At 35.9% G+C, this 27,978-nt stretch overlaps 2 protein-coding genes and 1 long non-coding RNA gene across 3 annotated transcripts; 1 reads left to right on the top strand and 2 right to left on the bottom strand.

Annotated features, from left to right (window-relative positions):
• Positions 1 to 39: 39 nt before the first annotated feature.
• Positions 40 to 6,342, bottom strand: LOC126369783 (F-box only protein 28). Its single transcript, XM_050014348.1, has 8 exons — positions 6,197 to 6,342; positions 5,567 to 5,890; positions 4,822 to 5,070; positions 4,309 to 4,504; positions 2,173 to 2,392; positions 1,459 to 1,657; positions 700 to 816; positions 40 to 360 (listed from the first exon to the last, which is right to left on the bottom strand). The coding sequence occupies exons 2-8, from the start codon at positions 5,852 to 5,854 to the stop codon at positions 40 to 42; spliced, it is 1,590 nt and encodes a 529-aa protein (XP_049870305.1). The 5' UTR covers positions 5,855 to 5,890; positions 6,197 to 6,342.
• Positions 6,343 to 6,906: 564 nt separating this feature from the next.
• On the top strand, positions 6,907 to 11,358 carry LOC126369889 (max-like protein X). The gene is made up of 5 exons (XM_050014490.1): positions 6,907 to 7,412; positions 7,979 to 8,052; positions 8,146 to 8,256; positions 8,839 to 9,036; positions 9,573 to 11,358. Exons 1-5 carry the CDS (start codon positions 7,337 to 7,339, stop codon positions 9,738 to 9,740), a joined length of 627 nt encoding a protein of 208 aa, XP_049870447.1. The 5' UTR covers positions 6,907 to 7,336; the 3' UTR covers positions 9,741 to 11,358.
• On the bottom strand, positions 11,170 to 27,705 carry LOC126369900 (uncharacterized). Its single transcript, XR_007566778.1, has 2 exons — positions 27,358 to 27,705; positions 11,170 to 12,460 (listed from the first exon to the last, which is right to left on the bottom strand). It is a non-coding gene; the product is annotated as an uncharacterized LOC126369900 (long non-coding RNA).
• Positions 27,706 to 27,978: the final 273 nt, after the last annotated feature.

The raw sequence follows: 27,978 nt of genomic DNA, 5'->3' as shown, positions 1-27,978 counted from the left end.
AAAGGCACGCTCACTTCGCAACACTAGGGCCGGGGGCGCTCAGAGCTTCCTCGGGCGCGTGAGGCGGCGCTTCTTGCGCTCGGGCGTGTTGGTGCCGGTGTTGGTGCCGCAGTTGGCGCCGCTGTTGGTGCCGCTGTGGGCGCCGGTGTCGGCGGAGGCGCGGCGGCGCGAGGGCGGCGTGGCGGCGGGCTCGTCGGCGGGCGGGTCGGCGCGCGCGGCCGCGGCCGGCGCGGCGGGCGCGGCGGCCGGCGAGCGCGGCCGCTCCGTGGGCGTGCCCAGCGCCGCGGGCAGCGCGCCCGCCGCGCCGCTGCCGCCCGCCACCTCCACCTCCGCCACCTCCGCGCTCGATCCAGCGGCCCACTGGGAAATACAATGTATTTAGTATATAAACGATTAGATAAACTGTTTAGCATTTACGTAGACTTGAGCATCGGGCATACAACGTATAACCATAGGTCTTTCAACTATAAACGTCCGGTAAATACTTCTCAGCGCACGAATGGAGTTCAGTATTAGTTTAAAAAAATGACTACTTCTATTCAGGTTTGAAAAACCTTTCGTTCAACAAATAATTGACTACCCCTAAGTGCAAATGCGAAGAACAGTGTCCACAAATGGAGTCCCCTACACAGTTAGATTTTTGGGAGTTCTAGTATTTCAGGCATCGTATCATAATGTTAACATGCAGGGACCCCGTACCTGGCCGGCGACTACGGGCGACAGGCGCAGCAGCGCGCCGCACTCGGCGCACAGCGGCGGCACGGCCGGGGACCGCGACCGCCAGTACTGCAGCTCAGTTTTACACTTGTTCAGCTCCTGCCGAACCAAATAATAACTCATTTAAATCAAAATTCTGCTTTGAAAGAATTACATTACATGTAAAATTTTGAAACCAAAAAAGAAACATTAAATATTTCTAATAAAAAAACGTAAATCATAAGATTAGTAGCATAAGCTACTTGTTCAGTTATGCAGTTTCGTTGTTACAGTTTTCGTTTGTATAGTTTTAATTGCTTCTTCAGTTTCTTGATTTTTTATATACAATAGCTTAACAAGAAAAGGAATGTTACTCTGTATTAGACAATTGAATTATTTTTTCTTTTAGAATGTTAGCACAATTAAAAAACAATGTAATAAAAATACCGGGCAGAAATCAATGGTCTACCCATTAAATGCAAGCCTAGTAAAAAAAGAACAGTACAGGTTTTACCATTCAAATAAAAGATAAATTGAAGAACATTATAGGTTATGCCTTCTTTTTTGAATAATCGGAGCGCGAAATGTAACGATAATTTATGTAGTCAGGTGTTCGGATACACACGCAAACCCTAATCCAAGCGCTCGTATGACTGTTCTCTTTTTACTATGATATTAGTTAATAGAATGAAGAAATCAGATCATACTTAAATGCTAAAAACCTCATATCAGTCATAAGTCCGAGACAGGTTTGTTAGTGACCTGCAAAAGTGTCTGAAACTTCCGGCTAGTCTCTTCGTTCTTCTTGTCATAGTCGTCGAGGCGGTTGGCGTACTCGAGCGTCTGCTTCTGCTGCTCGGCTATTTGCTTTTGTTGCTCCGCAATCTGTTTCTGTTGCAGCGCGGTCTTGCGCTTGCAACTGCGCAGGTCGCTGCGCAACGCCGACAGCTGGTCATTGTACCTGGGTAATCATAAGACTTAATATGTTTTTCCATTCGATATTTTTATATAAATGGTATATGACGTTTTATTCACTATTTCAGTTGACCTTTAGAGCAAAGTATGGTCTGCTCTTGAGCATAGGATGGTTATATCGTTCATTATAAGTTAAAATCTCATTTTTTGAGTTGGAGATCTAAGGAACATTCAAGTTATTTACGCAAGTGTGACGATGATGACAACAAACAAACATTCTCTTGAACTATTCAGTATTATGTAATAATTGAAAGTATGTAAACAACTAGCAGTTGTGAGAAATATTATATGCATTTGATGAATCATTAAACCAAATTTTCCTTAATGCATCTAATAAAATAGCAAAATAACTAAAATCTACTGTAATACTTATGTTGTGCAGATTCGTGCATACTTACATGACATTATATAAAGTAAAGCTTCAAACTCTCACACAGACTTTACTTTACGTTTTTCTTTACATCTAACATCATTTTATACCGTGTTTTCAAAAGGACCTACTTTTTCATGCCCTGCTTGATGCGGTGTATCCGCTTCCTCAGCACCATGTTGCTTTGCGGCGGCGGCGGCGAAGGCGGCAGGCTCTCCTCCATGTACGAGTACGAGTTGAGCGAGGACACGCGCCGCTCGCTCGTCGACGGACCCGCTTGCTGCGACGACGACTCGAACCCGTTTGGTGGCGGGGAGTCCAGGCAGATGTATGATTTACTGCTCTCGCCCGCTGCAAGAATACAACATGATATTTACTATTTCTTATAATAAGAGACATTCTTTATTTATTTACAAATAAAGTACTATTTCAGAAGCATGTTGTATTTCATGTACCTAATAGTAATAGTTTAGTTTATGATTTAAGATCTTCATATTATCATATTTTTCCCAAATAATCAAACATCGGGCTTCATTGAACTGACAGATAGATTAATATGAAGAATATTAAGCAAGTTAAGATGGAAAGAATTTTCAGTTACAGCCGAAAATAGGCCGACCATAACTGATCATTCGTAACTTCTTAGTGGATCATCGGCAAATAGAATAGAACCACGCGCGGGGCTTGGATGCTTCCGCGATATGTTTGTAGTTCACAAGCCTAAAAAGAACGTAAAACTTGAACCTAATCCTATATTTATTACAACTTTCTGTAATAATAAATGAAGGTTTAGTCTTTAATTTGGTAAATTCCAATATTAGCAACAACATTTTTAAAGGAGCTTACAGGTTAGTAAGCAAACATGATAACATAGTTAGGCAATACACTATATTTGACACTAAGTTACTGGCTGTCAAGTACTAATGTGTAGCTGAAGTTTGATGTGCATCATCGAAGCAGCACAAAAAGCGCCGAGCAGTATAATTTGATGATGTATTATTTTGTAAATATTACTACCCAAATAAAATAAAATTATTAGATTAAGGTTAGGTATATTTTATGGGCCATGCTTCCTGATTTAAAAAAGGAAATAAAATAAATGAAGTTCTGGTATAACTGCTAGTATTTAAGCCTCTTAGTAATCCTTCTAAGTCATTATTACTTGACACAAATGTTCTTCCATGTTGTCATGTTGTAGTGCAATGTCTTGTATGTATGGAATTCCATAGTCTCTGTTTGCTCTAGTGGGAAATAGGCACGAGTTTATGTATGTATGTACAAATGTACTTGTAGTATTTAAAACACATGTTACAACAGCAGAATGTGACATGAGAAGAGACACGGCCACAGTAAAAGCTGAGTGATAGCCCCATTTACACCAGCAGTTTCTATTTTGCAGTTGGAATGCTGTACAGTATGTATGTACCTACTTATTTTGTTTGCAATTCAAAACAATCCTTTCATATTACAAATGCCCTTCATTTGCATGTATGTACATAATTTATTATTCAGACATCTTGTATCCCAAAAACATAAATATGTGCCAACCATAAATTTAATTTTAACTTAATTTGACAGGAGTAAAACTAACTAAAACTGTTTCTTGTACAGATTGGAAGTGAAGTACGGCACTAATTTAAGAGTTGTCAAACTAAAATTAGGTTAAGTTTCTGTCCACCAGAATGGACACCATAGGCATTTATAACATGATTAATAAACTTCAATAGATTGTACTTAGATTGACTTGTTACGCAATTTAGTTGTCATGAGATAACCTCATTTTCTAGCTCGGAACATGCCAAAAAATAGAAAGAAACATAACTAAACCTATAGGTTATAATGTGTCAGAAATGTAACTCCTTTTGTGTATGTTAATGCAATGAAATGTTGTCGCGAAGATGAGTCACATCTCTTAAGTACTTCAATATGCATTTTATAAGGGAACACCCAAGGTGTTGAGAGTTTATAAACATTTTTACACAAACAGGTACTCAATTCCAAGATTAGATTTAAATTTTTTTCCTCACCACAATACAGGCATAGCCTAGTGTGGCAGCATGGTCAAATTTCTTGAAGTCTAATTAACATGTTCTTTAACCATATAAGTCTAAGTCTGTTGCCATGTGTCTTTCTTAACATAAAATATCTTATCTCATTTTCCGCTTATACATCTAGAGTTCACTATTTACATTTAGCCTATTGATGCACCTTCCAAACAAGTCATATTTCATGTGATAGGAAAATATTTAGGGAGCAAGTATACTCACGTGAAAATGCTGTGGTGATATCGAAGAAATCTGTACCAAAATATGTGATTTCTGGCAAGTTAGGCTCAATGTGTTCTTTGAAGTATTCCATGGCCATGGTGGTTAGGTCAAACAATTCATCTGTCACTTTATAAGGCCTTGCTAGTTTCGTTGTAGTCTTCAGATACGATAAGATACTATACACCTCATCCAATATCTAAAAACAATGTATAGATGTAGTTATGATAATACTCTGCAACAACTTGAATAAATCAAGGTTTATGCACGTGACTGTTTGTAAATATTCATAACCAACTTCTTTTTGTATGGGTAATGAGGTGGATTACCAACCTCAGCAGCAACCCTAGTGTCAGGGTCATTATTGAGCTGCCATGGCCCCTAACAAGGCTCATGTAACAACCACATTAAACCATAATGATAGTGGAATTGAGAGTTATAGGTTTGAAAATATCAAAGAGAATCTTCTAAACTTAATGATTAATTTTGTTTATCACAATAAAACCATTTTCTTACCTCTCCAGGGAAAAAACAGCAGTGTTTTCTCTCAATATGTTTACCGAAAGTCATTTGTAAGAGACTCAGCCTCATGTGCAAGGTTTCAATAATATCTGACTCGCAAGCTAAGGGGTGGCTTCTCCGAGCTGATTCCCTTCTTGGCATCTTTGCCTTTATTGATTGAAACCTATGAAGCATCTGATTTTGCAACCGTTGAAATGTGGAATTTAAAATGCCACTGCATATTGTGTTGAAATGTCGGTTGACCTAAGAAAATAAAAGCTGTTAGATCACTTCATATCGTAAAACTCATATGATAAAAAAGCTATAGATTTTGCAATCAATTTGATATGGTCTGTTAATGTAATGTAGATTAATGATGTGAGTTACACCAACGTGTACTGTAAGTTGACTTTGTTAATTAATGTTATTGCAAGGTGATACCTTTATCTTAATGCAAAACTTAAGCAACAATACAATCCACTGATTATACAAGTACAAACCTATAAATGTTCTTAATAATTATACAATTATACTATAAATACTATATGTTTAAAATTACTTATGCAAAAAAAAAAACAAATAAGTAAGTCCAGTTATGAGAATAATCAACCGAAACTGATAGATAGCCTACATGTCCCACTGCAGTTTTGGACACAGGCCTCCTCTTTATCAATGGGAGAGGATGTAAGCAGTTTAATCTACCATGTGAAAAAAATTAAGCAGGATAATAATAAATACAAAAAGAGAAACAGATATTAACCATTCTCAAATGTGAGACACCCTTGAAGCCCACATAGCTGAAGACCTTTTCCAAGACTTCAATAGGCAGATCAAGAAGATTAGTGGAGTAAGACTTGGGCGCAGGCACTAAAGACGAGCATTTGGAGGAGCCTGCGAGCGGCGATGAGCCACCAGGCAGCAAGGCACTGGAGTGGCGAGTCACGCGCGGCACGGCCGCCGGCTCCCCATGCACCCCGCCTGGAGCGGAGCCCGAACCTTCGCCAGCGCCTCCGCCCCCCACGCTACTCATCTGTCTCGTTGATACCATCTTGCCCGTTTCACTTTCTAATGAATACTCTGAAAACTATCATTGACTATAAGAGCGACATACTCTCCCCCGAATCCCTCGCTAAAACATCGATTCTTTACATCATTGCAGTCAACATATCATATACACATAAAGATTAAAGACTCACGAATCAATATGAAAGGCTTATAAAATCTCTAAATTATTTTAAAATTCTGAGAAAAAATAATTATTTCAGAGCCACTACTACAGAAATTCTAAAATGGTGGCCATGGCTAGGCCTAATCACTTGAGCATTCTTATACGACATAAAGGCGTTTTATGTCTGATATAGTAAAATAATAGATAAAAGAATTCACTTACTCAAGAATTCATGCACATCTTTTGTTGATTAGGATGCTTTTATTTTATAACAAATTATAATGAGACGCAATAGGTTCAAATGCGCTACGCTTTCACAAAAAATATACTTTTTTTTTTCCACGCAAAGTAGAACCCAGGAAGGAGGATGAAAAATGTTCAGCCAATAACCATAGAGCAAAAATATGTTCACTCTTATTGTCTATGGTAATGCACTGTCGTATGGTGATTCTCTATGGGTGAGGCTTTTCGGCGGGAAACGGGAACGGGACAGTTGCTTTCTTCGTTGAGTAATCTAAATAATTAATACGAAGTGGTGTTTTGTGGTTAATGATCGCATTAAGTTAGTCGGAAGACATTCGCGAGTGTTATTATATTGGAGTATTCAATGAACAAAGTGTATCTGCCTATTTTCGCTTCGTGTCGGGAAGCCGCTTCATAACTCAAAAGTTTATGCGGACTTTTGAGTTAATTCGTTTGGGGTTCGGAGTAGGAGTCTACTCCGAGGGTGGGGGCTTAGGTTTCATCATCATCACCTTTCATCATTTCATTAATCATCAAGAAAAAAAATACGTCAGACATGGCTGTATGGGCATAGTTCCCTTTGCCTTACCCTTCGGGGAAAACCAAAACAAAAAAAAAAATGTCTATGGGTGATCGTGGTTTTACCACGGCATTCCGTCAATCAGCATGCGACCCTATAAATAACGATAACAGTACAGTAATAATAAAGTCGATTTTTGTTTAAATAAAAAGTCATGATTGACGAATGTTGGATAGAAGTAATATCTCTCTCTGATACTGATACAATCCATAATAAAATGGGCGAACCGAACTAACAAAAAACTCGTAAATGTCAAATGTCAATGTCAAAATGGTGTTTGTTATTTAGGTACATTGAGTTGTAAATTAAATTGCGCAATTAAATAGAATACCTACTAATTCTAAGCTGGCGTATTCTGGCTTTGTTTTATTAAATTTAGTGTTCTGGCTGTTATGATAAGTCCACGTTGCGTTTGTGCCCATTTATAGCAGTGTTTCTATAAACAACTTCATAACCTGTACATTTGCTATGTTTTTATAGCCCTGAACAAAAAGCAATTTTGCTACTCGTACTAAATATATGTGTTAATTTTATTCAAAATGTATCCTCGTTGTGGAAGCAGTGGTTCTATACAGAACATTCATCAAACCCCATCATCATCTAATCACAATTCAGGTTTGTACTATAATTATTATTAAATGGCTTTTTATCCTTGAATATTTTCAAAGAGAAGAACTACCAAAAAACGACGAAAAGATTCTGTTATAATTGAACAACCACTTCATAATGATTGTTGATAACTTATCTCACTATTGATAAGGTACCATTGCCTTGGTGCTTTACTTACCAAATGTTTAAACAAATAAAAAAGGCTAGTAAGAATAATATAATATTATATTTATTTATTAATGTTTGCTTTATAGTTGCTGCTTATCATACCATATATTGGATAACATGGACATTGGCCCCAATTCCGGCAGACACCTTCTAATTTTATTTTAAGTTATATCTGTAATTTTCTTATCCACTGAAAAGGAAAGGGACGGATGATTGTCGACAAGTTAATTTTAAAACGAATTAATAACTCGGACGAATAAAATAGGCATAGAGGGAATAATATTAAAAACAAAAAAAATACAAGTGACTTTCTTTATTTTCAACAATAGGGATAACAAGTTGTGTACATTTGTGAATGTTTGAGATTATGTCTCTCAATATGGATCAAATTCAAATGTTTTCAGAGGATGAAGATGACAGTGGGGATAACAAAGCAGCCCTTAGCTTTAAGGAAAGGAGGAGGGAGGCTCACACACAGGTTTGTGTTGATTTTTCTACTCCACATATATTTGATTTCATACTTGGATGTGAGAATTTTTGTCTTATTATACATGTTTTTATAATGTTACAGGCAGAACAAAAGAGAAGGGATGCTATAAAGAAGGGCTATGACTCTCTGCAGGATTTGGTACCAACCTGTCAGCAAACTGAGAACACGGGCTATAAGCCTAGTAAGGCAGCAGTGAGTGGCTTTTTTACACACATTCCTCTTACCTTCATAGTAAATATCTTAAACTGCTATTGAGATACTTGTGAGGCATATTAAAGTACACAGAAACATGACTCAAGTAGCAAGTATAATTTAAAAAAGTGTATATCTAGTCTGTAAAATACATACTTCCAGTATATTGTATGGTTTTGAATATATTCTCTTTAACTAGCTTAAGAATTGGATATGGGTATTAAGATTATTAATAAGCTCATTGTTATTAAGAGGTTTTTTGTATGGTACTACAGTTATAATAGATATGAAGAGTGTGACCTTCTGATACAGGTGTTTTCTCACTCAATAGAGGCTCACAACAACTAGATAACTTTGAGAATGAATAAATATTTTTCATTTTTTCATTCTAGAATTGTGGACTTTATGTGAGTGAAACTAGCTAAATGTTAATGTTAGTTTGTCAACTATAAAAATATAAATGCAAGAAAGAGATAGAGCTAGTTACAGAATGGTCAAGCTAAATTAAATTTATGTCTGCCAGAATCTGTACCATATACGTGAATAGTCATTTAATTTATAAATCCTATTCAATGTTTGCAGGTGCTTCAGAAGTCCATAGACTACATCCAGTACCTACTGCAGCAGCGGCGCCGCCAGGAGGAGGAGCGCAACTCGCTGCGCAAAGACGTGGTTGCGCTGCGGATCATGCAGGCCAACTATGAGCAGATTGTAAAGGCTCAGCACGCCGTGCCCGGACACAACGAGCAGAGACTCACCGACCAGGACAAGTTTGCTGTGGTATGCGGCTATTTGACGATTGAACACTTACAATACAAAAAACGCTTTTATGCACATAAAACAGAAGAAAAAGTATTGTCAGTGCACTAACATGTACACAAATAATAGCTTATTTGGGCAATGTTGGCAGGGCAAGTGGTTGCTTTTATTAGATACCTGTGATTAGAGCACGGACCATACATCCATAAGTAGGACAATAAAACTTCATCATCATTATCTCAACCCTGGGAATAAAACTGTTCTTGTGCTGTTAATAGTGTTTCAAATTTCAACTTTTACCTCTTTACAAGTAACCCAAATAGGTCAACCTTCTTTACACAAATCTCATGTGGTAAATCTAATCTAATCCAGCCTACAAGATCCCACTGCTAAGCAAACGCCTCCCCTTCCTATTTCCATTTTTCGCAGTCCTGTGGTGTACTCCCACACACATGTAACAAATGCCTTTACTTTATTTTATGTTTCGTTTATACGGATTTTGTCTGTAACACAATTTTTGACCTTTAAGCAGGTTATCAATAAATGTATTACTTCAGTTTCAGGCTATAATGGACAAGTTGTTTGAGTCATTCGAGTCGGTGCCGACAAACAACTTCGCCGAGTTTTCAGCGGCTGTGTTCAACTGGCTAGAGGAGTACTGCAAGCCTCAGTCGCTGAGGACAATGGTGCACAGTGTGCTTAGAGAACAGAACTATACTGGATAGCAGAACAATACTTATATTTTTTGCTAAGATCGTTTTCTCCTCAAATCAAATATGTTACTGAGTGTAAAGGGAATTAATATATACTTTTTATACCTTTACTAATGTTACAAGTCCTTCTAGCCACGTACTATAGAGACGCACTATCGCGAGACTGTCTAAATGACAAAATTCGTAGATAGGTACTTTATGGATAATGTCATCCATACACATAACTTACGATCTTAATATATCGAGGTAGGCACTGTAATTAGTAGTCCTAAAACTTTTAAACATTTTTCGCGTGGATATGGTCTTCTAGCATCAAAAATTCGATGTGTCCAATTTTTGTGTTTAAGAGTTTGTACCTTTACAGTGTGTTTTTATATGATTGCTGAAAGTGGCTAATGTATGTTATACCATCCGTTGCAAATGTTGTTTTTATCCAAGATCATAGCTGTTGTAGTTTTGTAATATTTAGCCAGCCATAAACTGTTATTTGAGTGTCAATTTTATCACCATTTAGCATAGTCTAATGCACATGAATGCAATTTTTTAATTCGGTATTTTGTTTGGCTGGAGATTTGGATAATCTAGTGGCCCTATACACTTCTCATCAAAAAATCAAAACAACGCCCGGTTTTAGTTGTATGTAAACATTATTAAATAGGAGTATTAAGAATAAAAAAAAATATGTCATTTTACAGCGGGTTTCATAAGGTTTTTAATTCTTAGTGTGTGTTTTGTTTTGTTGAACTGTGTTGTATACTTTTTTGAATATTCGCTCAGTGCGTATGACAGCAGCACAGATGGAGTACAGCCTTGGAGCAATACGGGGTTGCACGCAACCCTGCTCTATGCGTACAATTACATGCGAATTAAAAATACCAAGAAAATGCACTATTCTGGCAGCTGTTAGACGCACCATGCTAAAAGGTAAAGGGCAATAGGAATAGTAAACGGCCGAGTTCCTTATGATTTTATTAACTAAGGCCTAAGTGTTATAAACAAAGGATTTTGGTAGAATTCTTTATTATTCAAATTGTATCCTAATATTATATTATTAACATATTTTGATGTCATATTATATAATTATATAATGTTGCATAAACTCAGTCGTGTTGTTAAGCTTATGTAAAATGGGAAATAAGAAACATACTCGTCTAAAAACTTGAATATTAAATAATAATAAAATATTAAACCGAATTTATAGAACTCAAATAGAATTGTGTATTGACCTTGTTGTTTGTCTTTGCGTTTAATGACGAGTAATTTTCTTTTTATAGGGTAATCTAATCAAAAAGGGAAGTATATTTTAAGATTTCATTTTATTATTATTGTAATTCGGGATCCAAGTAACCTATTATTGGCTGTTACTTTATTTATTACAAATTATGAATATATCCTGTTACGGCTCGGATTTCCAAGGAATAGTTGAACAAAGGGCCTTAAATTTTGTATGATAACAATGATATAAAATGTTATTCATGGTTATAGGTACATTATCTATTTGTATATTGAGCGGGTTTAAGTATTTGGACAATAATTATAGGTGCTTTCACTGTAGTTCACCTGCCTTGTTCCATGTTTATTGTACATACAATATTATATATTATACAATATAATTGTTATAATAATAGAAGCATTTCATTTTCTTCATACAGGGATTTTCTTACCTACTTGTAATAAGATATAAACATACTTTTCTGCTAGACTGGGAATATAGAAAAAGAAACCTGTAATATATTCTCAGCTGCACATCATCGTGGATGGACCAGTCATAAAAACTCTTCGGCATGATATTTCACGATAGGTTGGTGTTGGTGACCTGTCAGCACAGTTCATTATACTCCATAGAGCAACACCGACCTCCGCTTATACCCAGATTAGGACTTCAATGGGCTACTTGACAATCTAGTCAAATGAGATAGCTTTTTTTGAAACGACGAAATGAAAATCTTCAAGGATGAAAATACCGTCGCGTGATCATCACACTTTATAAGTCGTAAATCAGATAAAAAGTAAAATGGATTCGATTTTTAATCATCTCAGTGAGATAGGCTTCTATTCCTAGGTTAGCATTTTATAATTTACACGTTGACAACAAATACCCTATTAGATGAAGGCTAGATGACTAGGCCAAAGATAACACCGAGTATGACGTTTTACCCCTTTAACCAAATATACTTACATAAATATTATCTTACGATCAACACCGGGTACATAAACATCGAAATACTTACAACCTCAGATCATTTTTTAACATATACTTCCGTTGTTTCGATATTATAATAGATAAGTAGCTATCTATATTTATCTCAAATATGAAGAAGTACTTTCTCGGCCTGATTGCGTAGTCTCAAGCTTGTGAGTAGAACAAGCTTGAGACTACGCAATTCCAGAAAACTCACTTCTAGGTCACATTGTTAACATGTTAAAGTACATATTCGTGATTTTAACCCATTTATAAGTTCAAACGCGTTCGCTTTCCGTCGGCTGGGAGAGTAGAGTGATGTCTCCCATGGGGTAGCTTTCAGTTCTCCTAGCGCAGGCGACATGTTTCGCTCGCTCCCTCGGCGTGCCACAGCAGAGTCTCTTCAACACACAGGCGTAACACATAAGGAGTGACAACATGAGCAATAATCCCACTATTACGGTCACTACCAGTAACACCCGAAGTTCTCCATTGGACTCCAAGTTGTTGGAGTTGCGACCCATAGTCGCTGATTCCTCTCGAAGACTATCTGAAAATAATAGAAATACAGTTCTATTAGCTTGTAGGTACAATGTGTAATCTTGATGCCAGCCACAGAGAACCGCCAGCGAGAGATGTAGGGAGGTCTTTGCCCAGCAGTAGTACCTTGTACATAGGCTAAAAATAATTATATACTTACACGCGAATAAAATAATTTGGTTCAGATCTGTATTTAAATAAGCAGTAAGTAACTCAATCTCATCATGCTAATTAGGTGCCTCTGTCTACTCCATCCGGGATACTGCCGTGGTGTTTTGTTAAGTGGATATGTTATATTAGGTTTTGATGAATATTCGCCCATTATTAATGCAGAAAAACTTTAGAGCGTGAACATTATTTTGTTCATCATTTTATATGGCAGTAAAGTTGGTTTTGCCCTTTCGTCACCGAGATAAAATATTACGGCATTTTCTTTCCTTAACGGGAACTAGGAAGTATGATTTTTATTATCCTGTTACGTCGAGCGTCACCCGACAATAAAAGGCACTCGTCTGAAAGACATTCATTGTTTACTCATCATTAACGATTGTGGTAATACATACAGGGCGTTAGTGACATCGTAACGAAAACTTTGAGGGATGATTCAGACCATGATTCTGAGTTGATGTGTATGTGTATGTATTTTCACAACATATAACATGTTGAGGATTGGGGTACTAGTATGTCCTAGACAACCTATTTGTCACAGTTCTTGGAATGTTCCGTCGCAAAAATATGTAAGTACACAAAAAGTTTCATGAATTTTCCGACCGGAAATTCCACTTAATATCAACTCAGCATCATGGTCTGAACTATCCCCCTTAGTATTCGTACTTGTATGTACTTGTACGGGTTGTAAGTGACATCGTATCAAATGCTGAGAGGGATGATTTAGCTCATTACTCTGAGTTAGTATCAAGTGGAATTTTCCATCGCAAAAGTATAGAATTGATAATAATTTAATCATTGATTTTGCGGCGGAAAATTCCACTTGATATTAACTCAGAATCATGGTCTGAATCATCCCCCTCAGTATTCGTGACGATGTCTCTAACACCTGTATATAAACTGTACCTAATACATGCGAATACTTACATAAAAAAGACCGGATACTCTAGGTTAGCGGTTTTTTATGTATCTCCTATTGAAATAGATAGGCGAAAGAAGAAATTCGTGCTTTAGTCAAAAACTCGTAAGTTTTTAGATTCATTCGCGTTAAATTATTATATTTTCACAACATATAACATGTTGAGGATTGGGGTAGTAGTATATACTAGACAACCTATTTGTCACAGTTCTCGAAGGCCTCCGACACGCCGAGAAACCCGCAATGAAAACTACTAATAAACGGTCACCCATCCAATGACTGACCGCTCCGGACATTGCTTAGTATCTTTGTTGAAGCTATCTTACTAATAATCGATACACACGAATTACTTAATATAAGCCTTTATTCACGAATATTCAGGGTCTTAAAACGTATACTACTACTTACTTATTATGAAACCAGAAACCATGCTACTTATAAGTTGTAAGTAGGTAAAGGAACTGTTCAAAATCCGGAGAATTTGGACCTTAAACTAAATAACGGAATCTCGTTTAATTAATCAACTTGTTCCTTCTCGATATCCAATTACGTAACTTTAGGGTCAGTTTCTTGAGGATCAGTCTATTGACAGTAGGTACATTGTTTGTATTGTACCTACTAGATTAGGTAAGCATAGTATTGTTTGGTGGAAAACTTCGGGAAAGGAATTAAATTCCGTCTGCTCTAAAGTTATTTGACTGTGAAACACTTAAAGTAGAAGCGATAAAATAGAAGGAAGGTGTATGTGCCTTTTTGGTACAAGTATTTTATTATGAAAGCTGTGCAATATGAAAGCACGAAATTAAAAAAGTTATCAGGAGTTCTTGAATCTAATTTGTTGTTGGATTAAAGTACGATGTTCGTAATGCACGATAAGATAGGAACATCGCATTTGTACGAATACATATATTAACTTTCTGAATCAGCACACACACGCACACACACACACACACACACGTACACGCACGCACACATACATAACACAAAGATACACATACACAGCTTTTTGTCAGCAGGATTTTCATTCCCTCATACTTTTTAATAGAAGTCTGTTAATATATTTACCTACTGTCACACCCCGGCCACTACATACAAACAACCTAGCTTTACGCAGAAACGACATATTGACATTAATATGCGTGTGACGTAGGTAAAACAACACACAGACACACACACAGAGACACAGGCTACTTAAGAAAAATGTTTTTATAATAATCAGTTAATATTTATGTAATACCACACAAATCACAAACAAGAAATTTTGGACAGTATATTCCTTCTTCTATGCTACTGTAAAAGAGCTCCATCAAAATGATTACAGCTGCCCGATGCTACCTCCCATCCAACCTCTGAATGTGGTAGGTAATCCAATTATATATTTGTATCATATTATTACAGGCACTCTGTATTTCGTTCGCCACGCGTAGGTAATTCTTATTGGTCGATATCAAATTAATTTATAAGATCAGATTTAGATTGAGTCTTTTTATACCGAAAAGGAAAAGATATTGTAAAAATGTCGTTCGAGGTTGCCTTAGCTTAACTTCTTTTTATCTACGAAGACTACAAATATATAGCATAAGATTATTGTCCTTGTAATATTCTTTGAGGAGCTTATAATAATCTTATATATTTTCGTTTGCTTTTAAAAGCTTATTTTGATAAAAGGTAGAGGAAAGTTGCGTCATATGACAGACTTTTGTAGTTGTTTGAATACGTCAAGAATAAAGTAACACATGTGTTTGTGATCCTATTATAAACAACGGGTATTATATAGTGTAGGTATTCATTAAATCAGATATAAAGTGCTTCGTATGTGTAGGGGGATAACTAGGTAAGATGATCTTATGTATAAATAAACAATAGAATTGAGTCTATTGTCTTGGGTAGTCATAGTCACAGTAAGAGTAAGTACCTACGGAAATTGGGTAGGGGTACTTATTAATACTGATATACAAGAAAAACCATAGAAAGAAACTAAATAGGTTATATGGAAATGTTACCTAATTAGTTTCTTCAGTATTCAGGCAAATACGTCATGAAAAGATATTATTTTGTTACATTGGACAATAAGATCATAGTTTATTTTTATTTTACGACATCATATTTGCCTTTTTTACAGGTAAATACTACCATTCTTTGATAGGATTTTTTAAAATGTCACCAATTTAGATTTATATAATGTATAATATATAAATCCTATGTAGGTGCCTATATTGTATGCAAAATAATGGATAATTATAATAATAATAAATCCATCCTCGATAGAATTGTGCACTATTCGTATATGTACCTACTTATTCTCTATTTTTTGTCTCTCCTTTTACCATTGAATAAATAATAGGTAGTACTTATGCGACTGATCTATTAATAACTTTAGAATTTAGGGAATATTAACTTACGCGAAGAGGTCTCAGCTTAAGCTTAATTGTACCAAGTTAAACATAAACCGACGTAGCTGTTTACAATTTGTAAGAACGAACTGTGCTAATTGCCCCATTAATTAAATTGTCCAAGAAATCGAGGTCGGCAAAAATAGGTTCTTAATGGGTAGGTAACTAAGTAAACAACTTTCTTGCTTAGGATCTCTTTGAAATGAAACCACTATATTGTTGTGTTTTAATTTTGTTTAAGGCCAGCTAATTTGAAGCTAGGTGTACAGTCATGAGCAATATTGTACTTACCTTGTACAGTCATGAGTCATGAGCAATATAATGTACCCACTTTAGGACTCTGTCGTACTAACATATTTGACATTTAGTGAGACTTATCTACAGTTCAATTTGTCAAAAAAGTTAATGTGACATGGTACCAAAGTGTATGTTACATAAATATTAATGCTCGTGACCGTACAATGTCTTATTAACATATTTGATATTTAGTGAGACTTAAGTTCAATTTGTCAAAAAAAGTTAATGTGACGTGGTACTAAAGTGTATATACATAATTAAAGCTCATGTCCGTACTGGCGCGTCTTAGGACTGCGATCCACGTGTGGCCGCAAGATGCCATATACATAATGATGGACTTATATATCTATTTAAGTGATGATCTAGTATCCTGTCACCAAGTGGATCATACTTCTACGTCCTACGTCTACGTCCTTAGAAGGACGAATATCCGGAGTATAAGTAGTAGTAAAGTAAACATGTAGTGTTGTCTCATTGATGGTTTTTGGCTAGGTAAGTCAAACCCGTATGAATTAATTGCGTGACTTTATATATACATATAGCTAAGTACATATAACAGAAGATATTTAAATTATTATTTGAGTGACATACAGCAACCGGAGGGACCTCGGTGGCCCGACTGACTTTATGCTAAGCCTACCGTTGAAAGGTATTTTGCTCCAAAAATACATAAAACCTTATTATATTTCCATTTATTAGCGTAGGTTAAATTAGTAACGAAGATTGTCGAGATTTTACCTTATAAAGTGTGATTCGGAAGTCTCCGCACAGAGATAACTTATCCGACACTTCTAAATATACCTACTTACTTAGGTAAGTATTTAAGTACTTATCTAGATACCTACTTACTTAGAAATAGAGAGCTATGTAGAAATTACAATTTGTAAGAAAACGAATTCAAAATACATGTTAAGCTTGAGATACATTATAACTACTCTGGAAATTGCGTTCTAGCTATAAGTACCCAGTTAATAAAAAATAAAAACTCACTTAGCTCCCAATCAGAAACAACATAATTTTAGGAGGTATTTACTTACTAAAAATCTAATTATAGGAATACTTATTTCCAAATCATTTATTTGTCGCCGTCGGCGCCTCTCCAAGATCGATCTCTCACGCTCCAGGGAAAATGCGATAAAATGCTCATAAATTCCGCATCAATTAACATTTCCATTTCTTTTAGATGAAATGTAATATATTTCTTTCTTATTTTGAAGATTTTTTTTTGATTAACTATACGGGTAAGAAAAAAGTATTTGATAAGTAGGTGTATAAGTATTAATCGATGTCACAATGAGAGACTTTCCAATCGACGTTCCCCAAAAACACGGTAGATGGCGTTGTTAAGTTTTTTCTTCGCTTAAACTTGTGATTTCATGGATGACAGACATCTTTTATCTTTGTTTTTGGGTAGAAATGATGACCCTTTTTATTACACCAAGGTACAATTACAACTTCCACCCATTATTATTCTGATCAAAAAAAGAGAAGAAATATAGGTAGCAACATCATTCTATACATAACGTAATCCAAATATCAAGCAACAATTAGTTGTATATATGCTTCTGCCATTACATTACATTTTTGAATAATTATGTACCCCAGCAATGAGAAAATAGGTAATTATCATGTAAAAAGTGAACAACACCATCTATCGTGTGTTTGGGGAACGTCGATTTGAAAGTTTCTTATTAAGATAGGTACCCAGTATCTAATGAACATTGTTCTGAGTTAACTTAGACTTTTTTGTGTAAAGACCGAAATATATACAGATCCTAGTTTGGACTTTTTCCTTAGATATAAACCTAAGTATAACAATAGCTCGGAAGTAGAGTTTAAACAAACTTCAAAACTTGAATTAAGTATATTTAGGGCCATTATAATCTTCCTTAATAGCGGCAGCGCAGTAAACGCCTAACTCACTTGCAGTTCTAAATTTGTATTTTAAGGGATTACGGTGTAAATTCTTAGTAAACAAACAGTGCAGAAATTCAGACTTCATAAACATGTTAAAACAGAATATTATTCCATAATAATAAGGAGTGTTTGTATGGCGATCCCGTAGAAATAATAATAGTAATTTAGAACAACATACTGTATCGAACTGTAGAGGAGCTCGGTAGCGCAGCGGTTAACGCGCTCGGTCTGCGATTGTTGAAGTAAAGCAACTTTCGTAAAGGCCGGTCATAGGATGGGTGACCACAAAAAAAAAAACATCTCGAGCTCCTCCGTGCTTCGGAAGGCACGTTAAGCCGTTGGTCCCGGCTGCATTAGCAGTCGTTAATAACCATCAATCCGCACTGGGCCCGCGTGATGGTTTAAGGCCCGATCTCCCTATCCATCCATAGGGAAGGCCCGTGCCCCAGCAGTGGGGACGTTAATGGGCTGATGATGATGACTGTATCGAACAGAGAAGAAACTAATCAAACTATTGATTAGTTGGAGTAGTTTCTACAACATTCCCATCTGCATGGATATATCGATATACAGTCATATAACGAAACATATGCCATTGCGTTGTTTTAAGTTTACGCGGTTATTATCATAATTAAAACACATAATAACGGGTTCTTACCGCGTTTAAATGGGGATATGAGACTCCCGATATTTCGACACTGTTGCAAGTGCCATGAGTGTGTGTCCCCATTTAAACGCGGTAAGAACCCGTTATTATGTGTTTTAATTATGCCATTGCGTCCTTTATTATGAGCCAAATAAGTTGTTGGAAAACAACTACACAACTATAGTTATAATATACTCAGAACCAGCGACATAAACACAGCGAGACATTTTCAAGAATTACTTACTTAATTAATAATAGCTTTTATTGCTGGAAACTTAAAAGTCCGTTAAGCATAAGGAAATAATAAAAGTAACTTTTATTAAACTACATGCAATGAAACGCCTGGTGAGAGGTACACGTACTTACGTATTTATATAGATAGATAGATAAAATAGTATTGAGCACAATAGACACAAGATACAGATATACATACATAAACTCACGCCCGTAATCCCTAATGGGGTGGGCAGAGCCACAAGTAATCAAAGACAACTTGCAGCCACTGTTGATACGATGTCGTAAGCTGGATATGATGAACCTTATGGTGATAAGGGATCAACCTATCGCCCATAACATTAATCCATCATGTTAGAGGACACAATCCCTCTGTCGGTTTTTACGACATGCCCGGGAAGACAAGCAGCTGAACGTTTTCTATGTTTTTTATTTGCTCCCAGAACAGCATAGAAGCATATACAGATATAATAGTTACATATTATTTTAATATATTAATATTAGGTATACTATTAAGTTCATATTTAATCGCAAAAGCAAAGCGATTCTCATGTAAGTAATAATTAAGGCTAGTTCTACGACAATGTTTGCGGAACGCCAGGCAAACACTCTAGAACTGGAATGTCTAAGTGTTTGATTTTTCGAATACTTTCAAAGACATTTAAAGAGAATCCGTCTGTATTTTTAGTCTTGAAAACTACCAAGCATGTCGGTTATTTTTAAATAAGCTCCTAATAGATTTTGTAGACGTCTAATAACTGAAAACTGAGCAGGACTTATCGGTTAAATAACTAAACTAAACTCCAGACATATTGGAAATGTGGTAGTAAAAACATGTCTAAGAAAGTTTAAGTATATAATTATATTCCACTTAAGTGCATAAACCCAATAAGTGTATATACATATTATATTTGTAATAAGTTAATCAACGAAAGGCTGTGTCGTGGTGCGCTTACAGACCAGCGACGACGGTGTCGACGAAATCGTCCACCGTCGCCGCGGCAATCCGTCGACGTCGTCGCCCCCTGTTTACGACGTCGTCCACACCACCGTCATTCGTCTGTAAGCCCCCTTAGCCATAATCGACTAAGCTGCTGCACTTTAGAGTTAGATTTTCTAAAACTTCTTAGACACTGTTTCAAAGGTTTTAATGAGATGTATTCACCCGGCACGTGATACGAGCATCATTTCCTCCATACATAAGTCCAGTAACTTTTCAAGTAAGTATACGATAGACATTCAACGTGTAAACCTGTGAGAATGAAAATATCGATCTCCCAACCGGTGTTATTCTGGTGGTGGTATTGTTAGAACTTCTTACGGTTTCTTGGAAAAACGTGGGCCAGTCATTCTCACGACAACTGATAACAAAATTAATGTTCCTTTGACATTATTACCATCTCATTTATTTCATTATTTGTTCAACCTTTACAGGTAACAACAAATATCTCTATAGCCCTAGCTAGTAAACAAAAGCAACACTTATTTACTTAGGTATATCAAACATTTAGTTTGTCTGTGATGTGAAATATATCAGCTGTATATTTACAGATGAGAAGTAAATGTACTTATTTATTTTTAAATTATTAGTTTGAAATTGACTATTGTCACTTTATGGGATAAGTAACTTAAATTGCTATATTCTTGTTACCAAACCCGTCCTTATACGCTTATTATCATAATATATATATTAATCACGTAATTTATTAGATTTAATTTTTCTTGTGATTTCAATAAAACTGTTCATATAAGTAATTTTGATTTAAACATTGTTTATACGTACCTACTCAGGCGCATGCCGCTGTTGGCAGGTATCAATTAATCGATTTACGTATCAGATTGAATACAAATGAGAACTTCTGATAATGAAATTACAAATTTACGAGCTCCAGTTTGTTAATTTGGCATATGGAGCAACTTTCATAGTATAGGTACCTACCTTATTATGTATGTGTTGTAGTATCAATATTATTTACTTTAATGTAACCAACTACGCGGTCAACTGCACGAAGTCAAACTTACAACTGCATGTAGTTGAAGCATCTGCAAACGGTTGCTGGTCAAACCGACTGATGGCGCCTAAGGGCTCGGGTCAGCAATAAATCGTAAAACAGGTCGCAACTTTTGAGTCAGTCACTCAGTGGGAGTCCTTTAGAGGGCACGGAAAGCTGTCGGTCCTTCTTCAACGGACATTTAGTTAATTTGGGTTGAAAATTCAGACTCAGACGTTTAAATTTATTTACTAAAATAGCTCTAAAAAGTTTTCTACGTTAATAACAACATTGTTAGGTACCTACATACCTAATATAAATTCAGATGAGTTAAATTACTTTTATAGTACTTATTGCAAAACAATGGCTAGAATAGAGCATCAGCCACACGACAACACACACGCTACTTATTCCGGAAAAAATGATACTCTATTCGTCGCATACGTAGCCATAGCTGTTGGTAATCGCTCCTACAATTTTATACAAAGCGAAATGTACCTATGTAGCTGAGAACGAAAGAAAATCCCAGACGTGTGTCGCACGGACGCACACGATCATCGATTTTTTTACTACTACAGTACTTATTTTTCGATCATTAGTGTACACAAATGCAAACAAACCTATTGATAATTATCTTAAAAAAGTTCGTCTGTGTGCGGTACATATATCTTTGAATTTCGCAACGTGACTGGATAAATTTAGGGGAAGAAGTTCATTTTTAGGGTATGTGAGGTTGTTTGAGAAAGATACTTTGCTTCGCATGTTCAAGACTGATTTATAATATACCTACGGAAAGTACAAAAGTCTTTTATATCAGGATGTTATTGACATCGTAACTAATACTGAGGGGAATGATTCAGACTATCATTCTGAGTTAAAATCAAGTGGAATTTTCCGTCGCAAAATTGTTTAAAAAATGTTTTTTTTTTTATTATTTTCAATTCTATACTTTTTCGATGGCAAATTCCACTTGATATTAACTCAAAATCATGGTATGAATCATACCTCAAAGATTTCGTTACGTTGTCACTAAAACCCTGTAGGTTCATGGCAGCCATTATTACATAACGTTTCTTCAATAAGTACTTACAGACAACATTCGTTCGCTTCTTCGATATAGTAGTAGTAGTATCTTTTGCATCTTTTCCGATTCTATGATAACTGGATTGCCTTATGCAAAATTAGACACTTTATATTATAATTAATAAACTATCAATATTATTAGACCGATTCATCGTTGTTATAAATAAGAGGTTCGCAGAATAACAGAAATAGGCAATTGACTATAACTTATCATCTATAACTTATTGTACAATATTGTACCTACATAGTTTTTTGACCACACCCAAAACGCTCAGGTTTATCTATCAATAACGTAAGTTAGCCGACCCAAAAATATGTAAGTGTATACTTATTTTAATACCAAGGACTAGCGGAGTGGATAAATCTTGATACATGAAACATGTTATTTTCTCTCGCAAGTGACTTGTTGCTGTTATGAATTATAGCGTCTACATTTTAATTAAGTAAACAGTAAAATGGCCCATCAGACAGAATAAGCGTGTACTCACCCGGGTTTAGATTTTCTGACGATTTATAATTTCTCCTTTGTAATAATAAAGTGAGCAAGCACTCGCTCTATTAATTTGATTAGGTAATATAACCACAATTTCTTTCTCTGAAATTATTTCACAATTATGAGATAAACTGTAGGCTCAAACGATAAAAAAATTTGCGGCAAGAAGGTGCGGTAAACCTTTTCCATTTCAGTAGTTTGGAAACGGCGACCTTTTTTCTGTAAATCATATTAGTTGGTTGTTATAGGGGTTCCCAGTAGCGTATTATATTGTGAATGATAAAATATCAGAGTTACAGGGGTACGTTGATATCAGAAATATTTCTTTTGGGTCATATTTTCGTTTGTTCGGAGGAACTTAATTGACACTCACAGAGGCGCCTTAAAAGCCGAGAGCGAAGTAATTGCATTTGCCACCCCGCGCGTCGGGGGCCAAGGCGCCGCAGGCTGCGATATACTCAGCCCTGCTGCCGCGACAGGCAACCACACCACGACATACCGCAACATAACAATGTTGTGAGCGCAACGGAATTATGTCAACTAGTTCCCCACGGCGGCAGGCATGCATGCGACATCTTGATACACTAGAACTGCTAAATGAATTTCCATATAAATTATAACCATAAATCCACAATCCAGTTGCGTCCACCGCTCGTAGTCCCTAATAGGATGGGCAGCCATAACTAGGCAATCAGAGACTTGCAGCCAATTTCGATATGAACCAAAATGAGTATTATTGATATTAAATGCCTATCGTCCATTATGTCCCATCATTTTGAAATGGAACTTTTCTTATTCGAATTTGAAACGCAGCTGAACATAATTACGACCTGCAGAAATTAAATTAAATTGTATTTATCGCATCCCAAATTTATAACGCTCACAATTTCATGGACGGTAATGAAGTATTTTACGCTTTACTCAAGGACTTCACTCGATTTAATTCTATTTAAATGAGAGTAGCTGTCTTCCTAATGGTTACAGAGTTCAAAGGAAGGATTGTCAGAAGTAATAAATCCAATATTATTCCGGGGCTAGCTATGCTACGCTAAGAAATGACAATTGTCTGAAAAAGTTTTCATGATTTCATTAAAATTTATCCAAGTTATAAATGGAAAATGTAGAGCGTAGTATGGACGTAAGTAGGTAGGTGTAAGTACGCTTTGCGTAAGTATATTTTATTTTTTAAATTTGCACCTAGTAAATGCCTCCATGACCATTTCGTAGTTATAGTACTTGTAGTAGATTATTATACTTATACATAATGTTATTGAGTTTGAAAGAATATCTTTCTCCTTAATTGGCGTTTTAAATAGAGTGCATGAAATAAATTCACAGTGTATACTTTTTAAAGTGTTTCTTTCACAATTTTCACTGAAAGGAATAAAATAGTTCAGTGTAGAGACAGATATTTTGTGTTATGCTATGAAATACTTAGCTGAAAGAATTAATGAAAGAGACACGTACTTACAGAATTAAAAAAAAATAAGATGCTAGTAAAATAAATATTAAAATGCTAAGGAATGGGTGTAATATTCCGAGCGATGACATTTGGAGAGGTCATGTGTATTTTAGTCTTGCTAATATATCCTAGAGACCGAAGCAATTTTATCTAAGTGAAACAGAGCTAATAATATAGAACGTGCCTCACTTTGTCAAGTGCTAAAAGATATATGAAGCTATGTATATTCATTAGGTTGTCACAGCTTGTTTTCAGAAGGGCATTGTCTTTGACAAGCTGTCTGATCTGCGTGAAATTGCGAATGTTGACATAAGTAAGCAAGTATCTAATATTGTTTAGTAAATATTTGAAGTCCTAAATAAGGTTAATAAAGTTTACTGACAAACCGAGTTATAAAATACCTTACCGCTACGGCATGTGAGTTTCCCGTTTTATTAATTAGTACGCACGGAAGTTCAAACGTCTTTCATTTTCCTCATTAAACAACACGAGTTTCACCATTGAATTTTCTTGTGGTGGAAGTATTTTCCAGTCACCTAGTAACGCAACTCGCAGAAAACCTCTTCATCATTACCCCATCGTTTTATAGGAGTGGTTAGTCCTTTGACAACTGTACCTCACTTTTAAAACGTTATTGAAGATAATTCTATATGTTTTGACATGGTCTGAGGTAGACAAAAAAAGGCCTCCGTGGTCCAGTGGCTGAGCGTTGGGCTCACGATCCAGAGGTCCCGGGTTGGAATCCTGGTGGAGACATATCACAAAATTAGCTTTGTGATCCTTAGTTTTGTTGGAACATTGCACGCTGATCACCCGATTGTCCGATAGTATGATGATACGTGCTTCGGAAGCCGAGTCAAACCGTTAGTCGTAATCATTATATAAGCCACGTCAAGGGCCTTTGGGGACTCAATAATACCCTACAACCCACAATCTAACTATTAGATTTTTTAACTCGGTTTCTAATAATGTATTTCTTGTCGATCGATACTAAATTTCAAAACCATTTGTTTGTAAGTTTACTTAGGCAATGTTCGAGTTTGAATTAAATTTTGTAACAAAACCTTACCTATACAGGGTGTTAGTGACATCGTAACAAAAAAACCTTTAAGGGATGATTCAGACCATGATTCTGAGTTGATATCAAGTGGAGTGGAAAAAAATACAAATAGCTTCATGGATTTTTGAGAGGAAATTCCACTTATTATCAACTCAGAATCATGGTCTGAATCATCCCCCTCAGTATTAGTTACGGTGTCACTAACACCCATACCTACTTGTATGACTACCGTATGTACGGGGTGTAAGTGACATCGTAACGAATACTAAGAGGGATGATTCAGCTGATTATTCTGAGTTAATATCAAGTGGAATTTTTCATCGCAAAAGTATAGAATTGAAAATAATTTAAAAAAATACATGAATTTTGTCCACCCCAGAATTATGGTCTGAATCATTCGTTACGATGTCACTAACACCCTGTATATTATCATTACTTATATATTTGATTGGTATTAGGATTACCTTATATCTATATAATATAAGGGTTCTGCTGTATGAGTTCAAACTTGAACATTGCCTAAATAAACTTGCAAACAAACTAGTGTAGAAGATGCTTATCTTAATCAAAACTTATACACTCTACAACTGAGATTAAGGTAGAGTTTGGTAAAGGCTTGCTCGTCCAACTGTTGAGAATCGAATGTCAAAACTTTTGTCATTGATGATATTGTTTATACAAACTTCGATACTTACTGTCATTCCAGTGTTTGACCAGATGGGTCTTATCTTAAGCCAACCAGGGTATTGTCCTGAGGGCACACATCATATTTCACTGTGCTCTGTTTATTTACGAACTTTATATAATCGTTCCCTTATCAAAGTATCAATTGCACACAGCTTCTTAAACTGCCGGTTAAAAATAGAACAGAAAATGTATTTTCGCCTTTCCAGCTCGAAAAGTATGCTTTTCATTCAGCGTGATCTGCAGTGCAAACTCGCGCGATTGTGTACTTTATATGATAGGTATTTAATGTAATAGTTAGCTATAACCTATAAAACTTTTCTCGTTGGTAGAGTAGAAAAAATTCGTCACATGAGAGGAAATATGAGTTGTCTCGTGCTTTTAAATTACTCACTGTAAACTATATTAGAATCACGAACGTAGCGAGCATTCTAGTTTCCTAAAGTACTTCGCTAGTTCGTAATTTAAACTCTGTACTCACGTCATAAAACTCACTCACTGTTCATACTCTTATATAAGAAATAACTATTTTACATTAAAACAAAACACTCTTAAAATATTCCACTCCCGGAATCATTGACCGGAGTGGGTCAATTTACTACTATACGCTCTTACCTACTGAGGGTTGATAGAAAACATGTTCGTAAAAATGACATTTAAAATCTCTTAAACGTACGTAGGTTTTATCGCAATAAATGCAATGATTTTTTTTGCTTGTTTATGCCATATAACTTTTCCTTAATATAACATATTCTTATATGAGAAAAACTAGGAGTGACCGACGAACAAGTTCCCTGATTGATGATACTCATCCATACCAATCCATCGAGCCGCCACAGTTTTACGGAACGGAGAAGATCGTCCAAACAATCATAAATATACTGGCATGTTTCACTTCTATAAACAAACAGACATTCGCGATAGCTCGTGTAGTAAAAGATTTTTAGTCGAGCCAATGTACGCATTTTTCTATTAAAATAAGCCGTAAATCAATATAATGAGAATAATGATGACTTGTGTACATAAACTACTCGGATGTTTTTTCGTTACGTGTTCTATTTGTAAGTACCTAATTATTTATATAAATATTTTCGCTAGTCCGCAATCCCTATCAGAGAGAGCAAAGCCCTATGTTGTCAAAAGCTACTTGAACCTACCTACTAATAAGCACCTATATGTTGTGTGTCAGAAGACAACTTCGTATTCGCATGATGAGATTAGATTGTTACGGAGATAGATTAGGTACCAATTCATGCATATTACCTAATTAGTATACATAGTGGAGATGATAAGCTACGACATGGTATAGTTGCTCAGTTTGCCTCTTTATCCTTGATCACGCATTTAGTCGGTAAGAACTTAGTATCTATTTATAGTAGTATAACTATACTGGCCATAGCTGAAACTTTATCATGATCACCGTTGTTTATGTTTAACTATTAAGGCCAATACGTCTTTCGCCGATCACTCCACCAGGCCGCTTACAGTTGAAAACATTTTAAAACACACATTTCAGCGGACTGTTATTCATGTAAACAAACCAACAACCACGGTACCTACCTCATATTTTCCTAGGACATCGCACTCAGCGTAGTTTGTTGAGAGTCGACGGAGGAATTTAATAAAACAGTTGATCCCCCTCGAACTTATTTCACTTAGGTACAATAATAAATCCCGTCCAGTTGAAAGCCAGTACGTTAGTTTAAAATAATTGTTTAAATTTGTAAGTTTATTATTAACATGTATACACTTTAGCACTTTAAAATAGGCCTGTTATTAAAATATGTTAAAAAGCTCAATAGTATTTTTGGTAATCTATCATTTCTAGTTTAAGATAATTAAGTATTTAAAAGTAAAAGTGAAAATAATAATTTCCCGAATTTAGTAACACAGCTATAACGTGCGATGTCGCCCAAGTCTGAAATAACACTGAGCTTTCAGTATTACGCCCGCTACTAAGAGACCGCTGCGGTTTTCAGACGGCCATGATTACACCCTTGTTGACTTTCCATTTCCGCTCGAGTACTGCAGCTCTTCAAGGATAATGCAATGATTGCCCGATGTATGCGAAATAACATTTAATGGTTGAAAACAAAATGAGATACGGTCATTGGACAAAAGCGACATGAATAACGTACCTACTACGTAACTACCTACGTACATAATGATGCCTCGCTTTTG

Source organism: Pectinophora gossypiella, chromosome 9 (genome assembly GCF_024362695.1).
Source record: "Pectinophora gossypiella chromosome 9, ilPecGoss1.1, whole genome shotgun sequence".
Taxonomy (NCBI): domain Eukaryota; kingdom Metazoa; phylum Arthropoda; class Insecta; order Lepidoptera; family Gelechiidae; genus Pectinophora; species Pectinophora gossypiella.
This window is presented reverse-complemented; position numbering and strand designations above follow the sequence as displayed.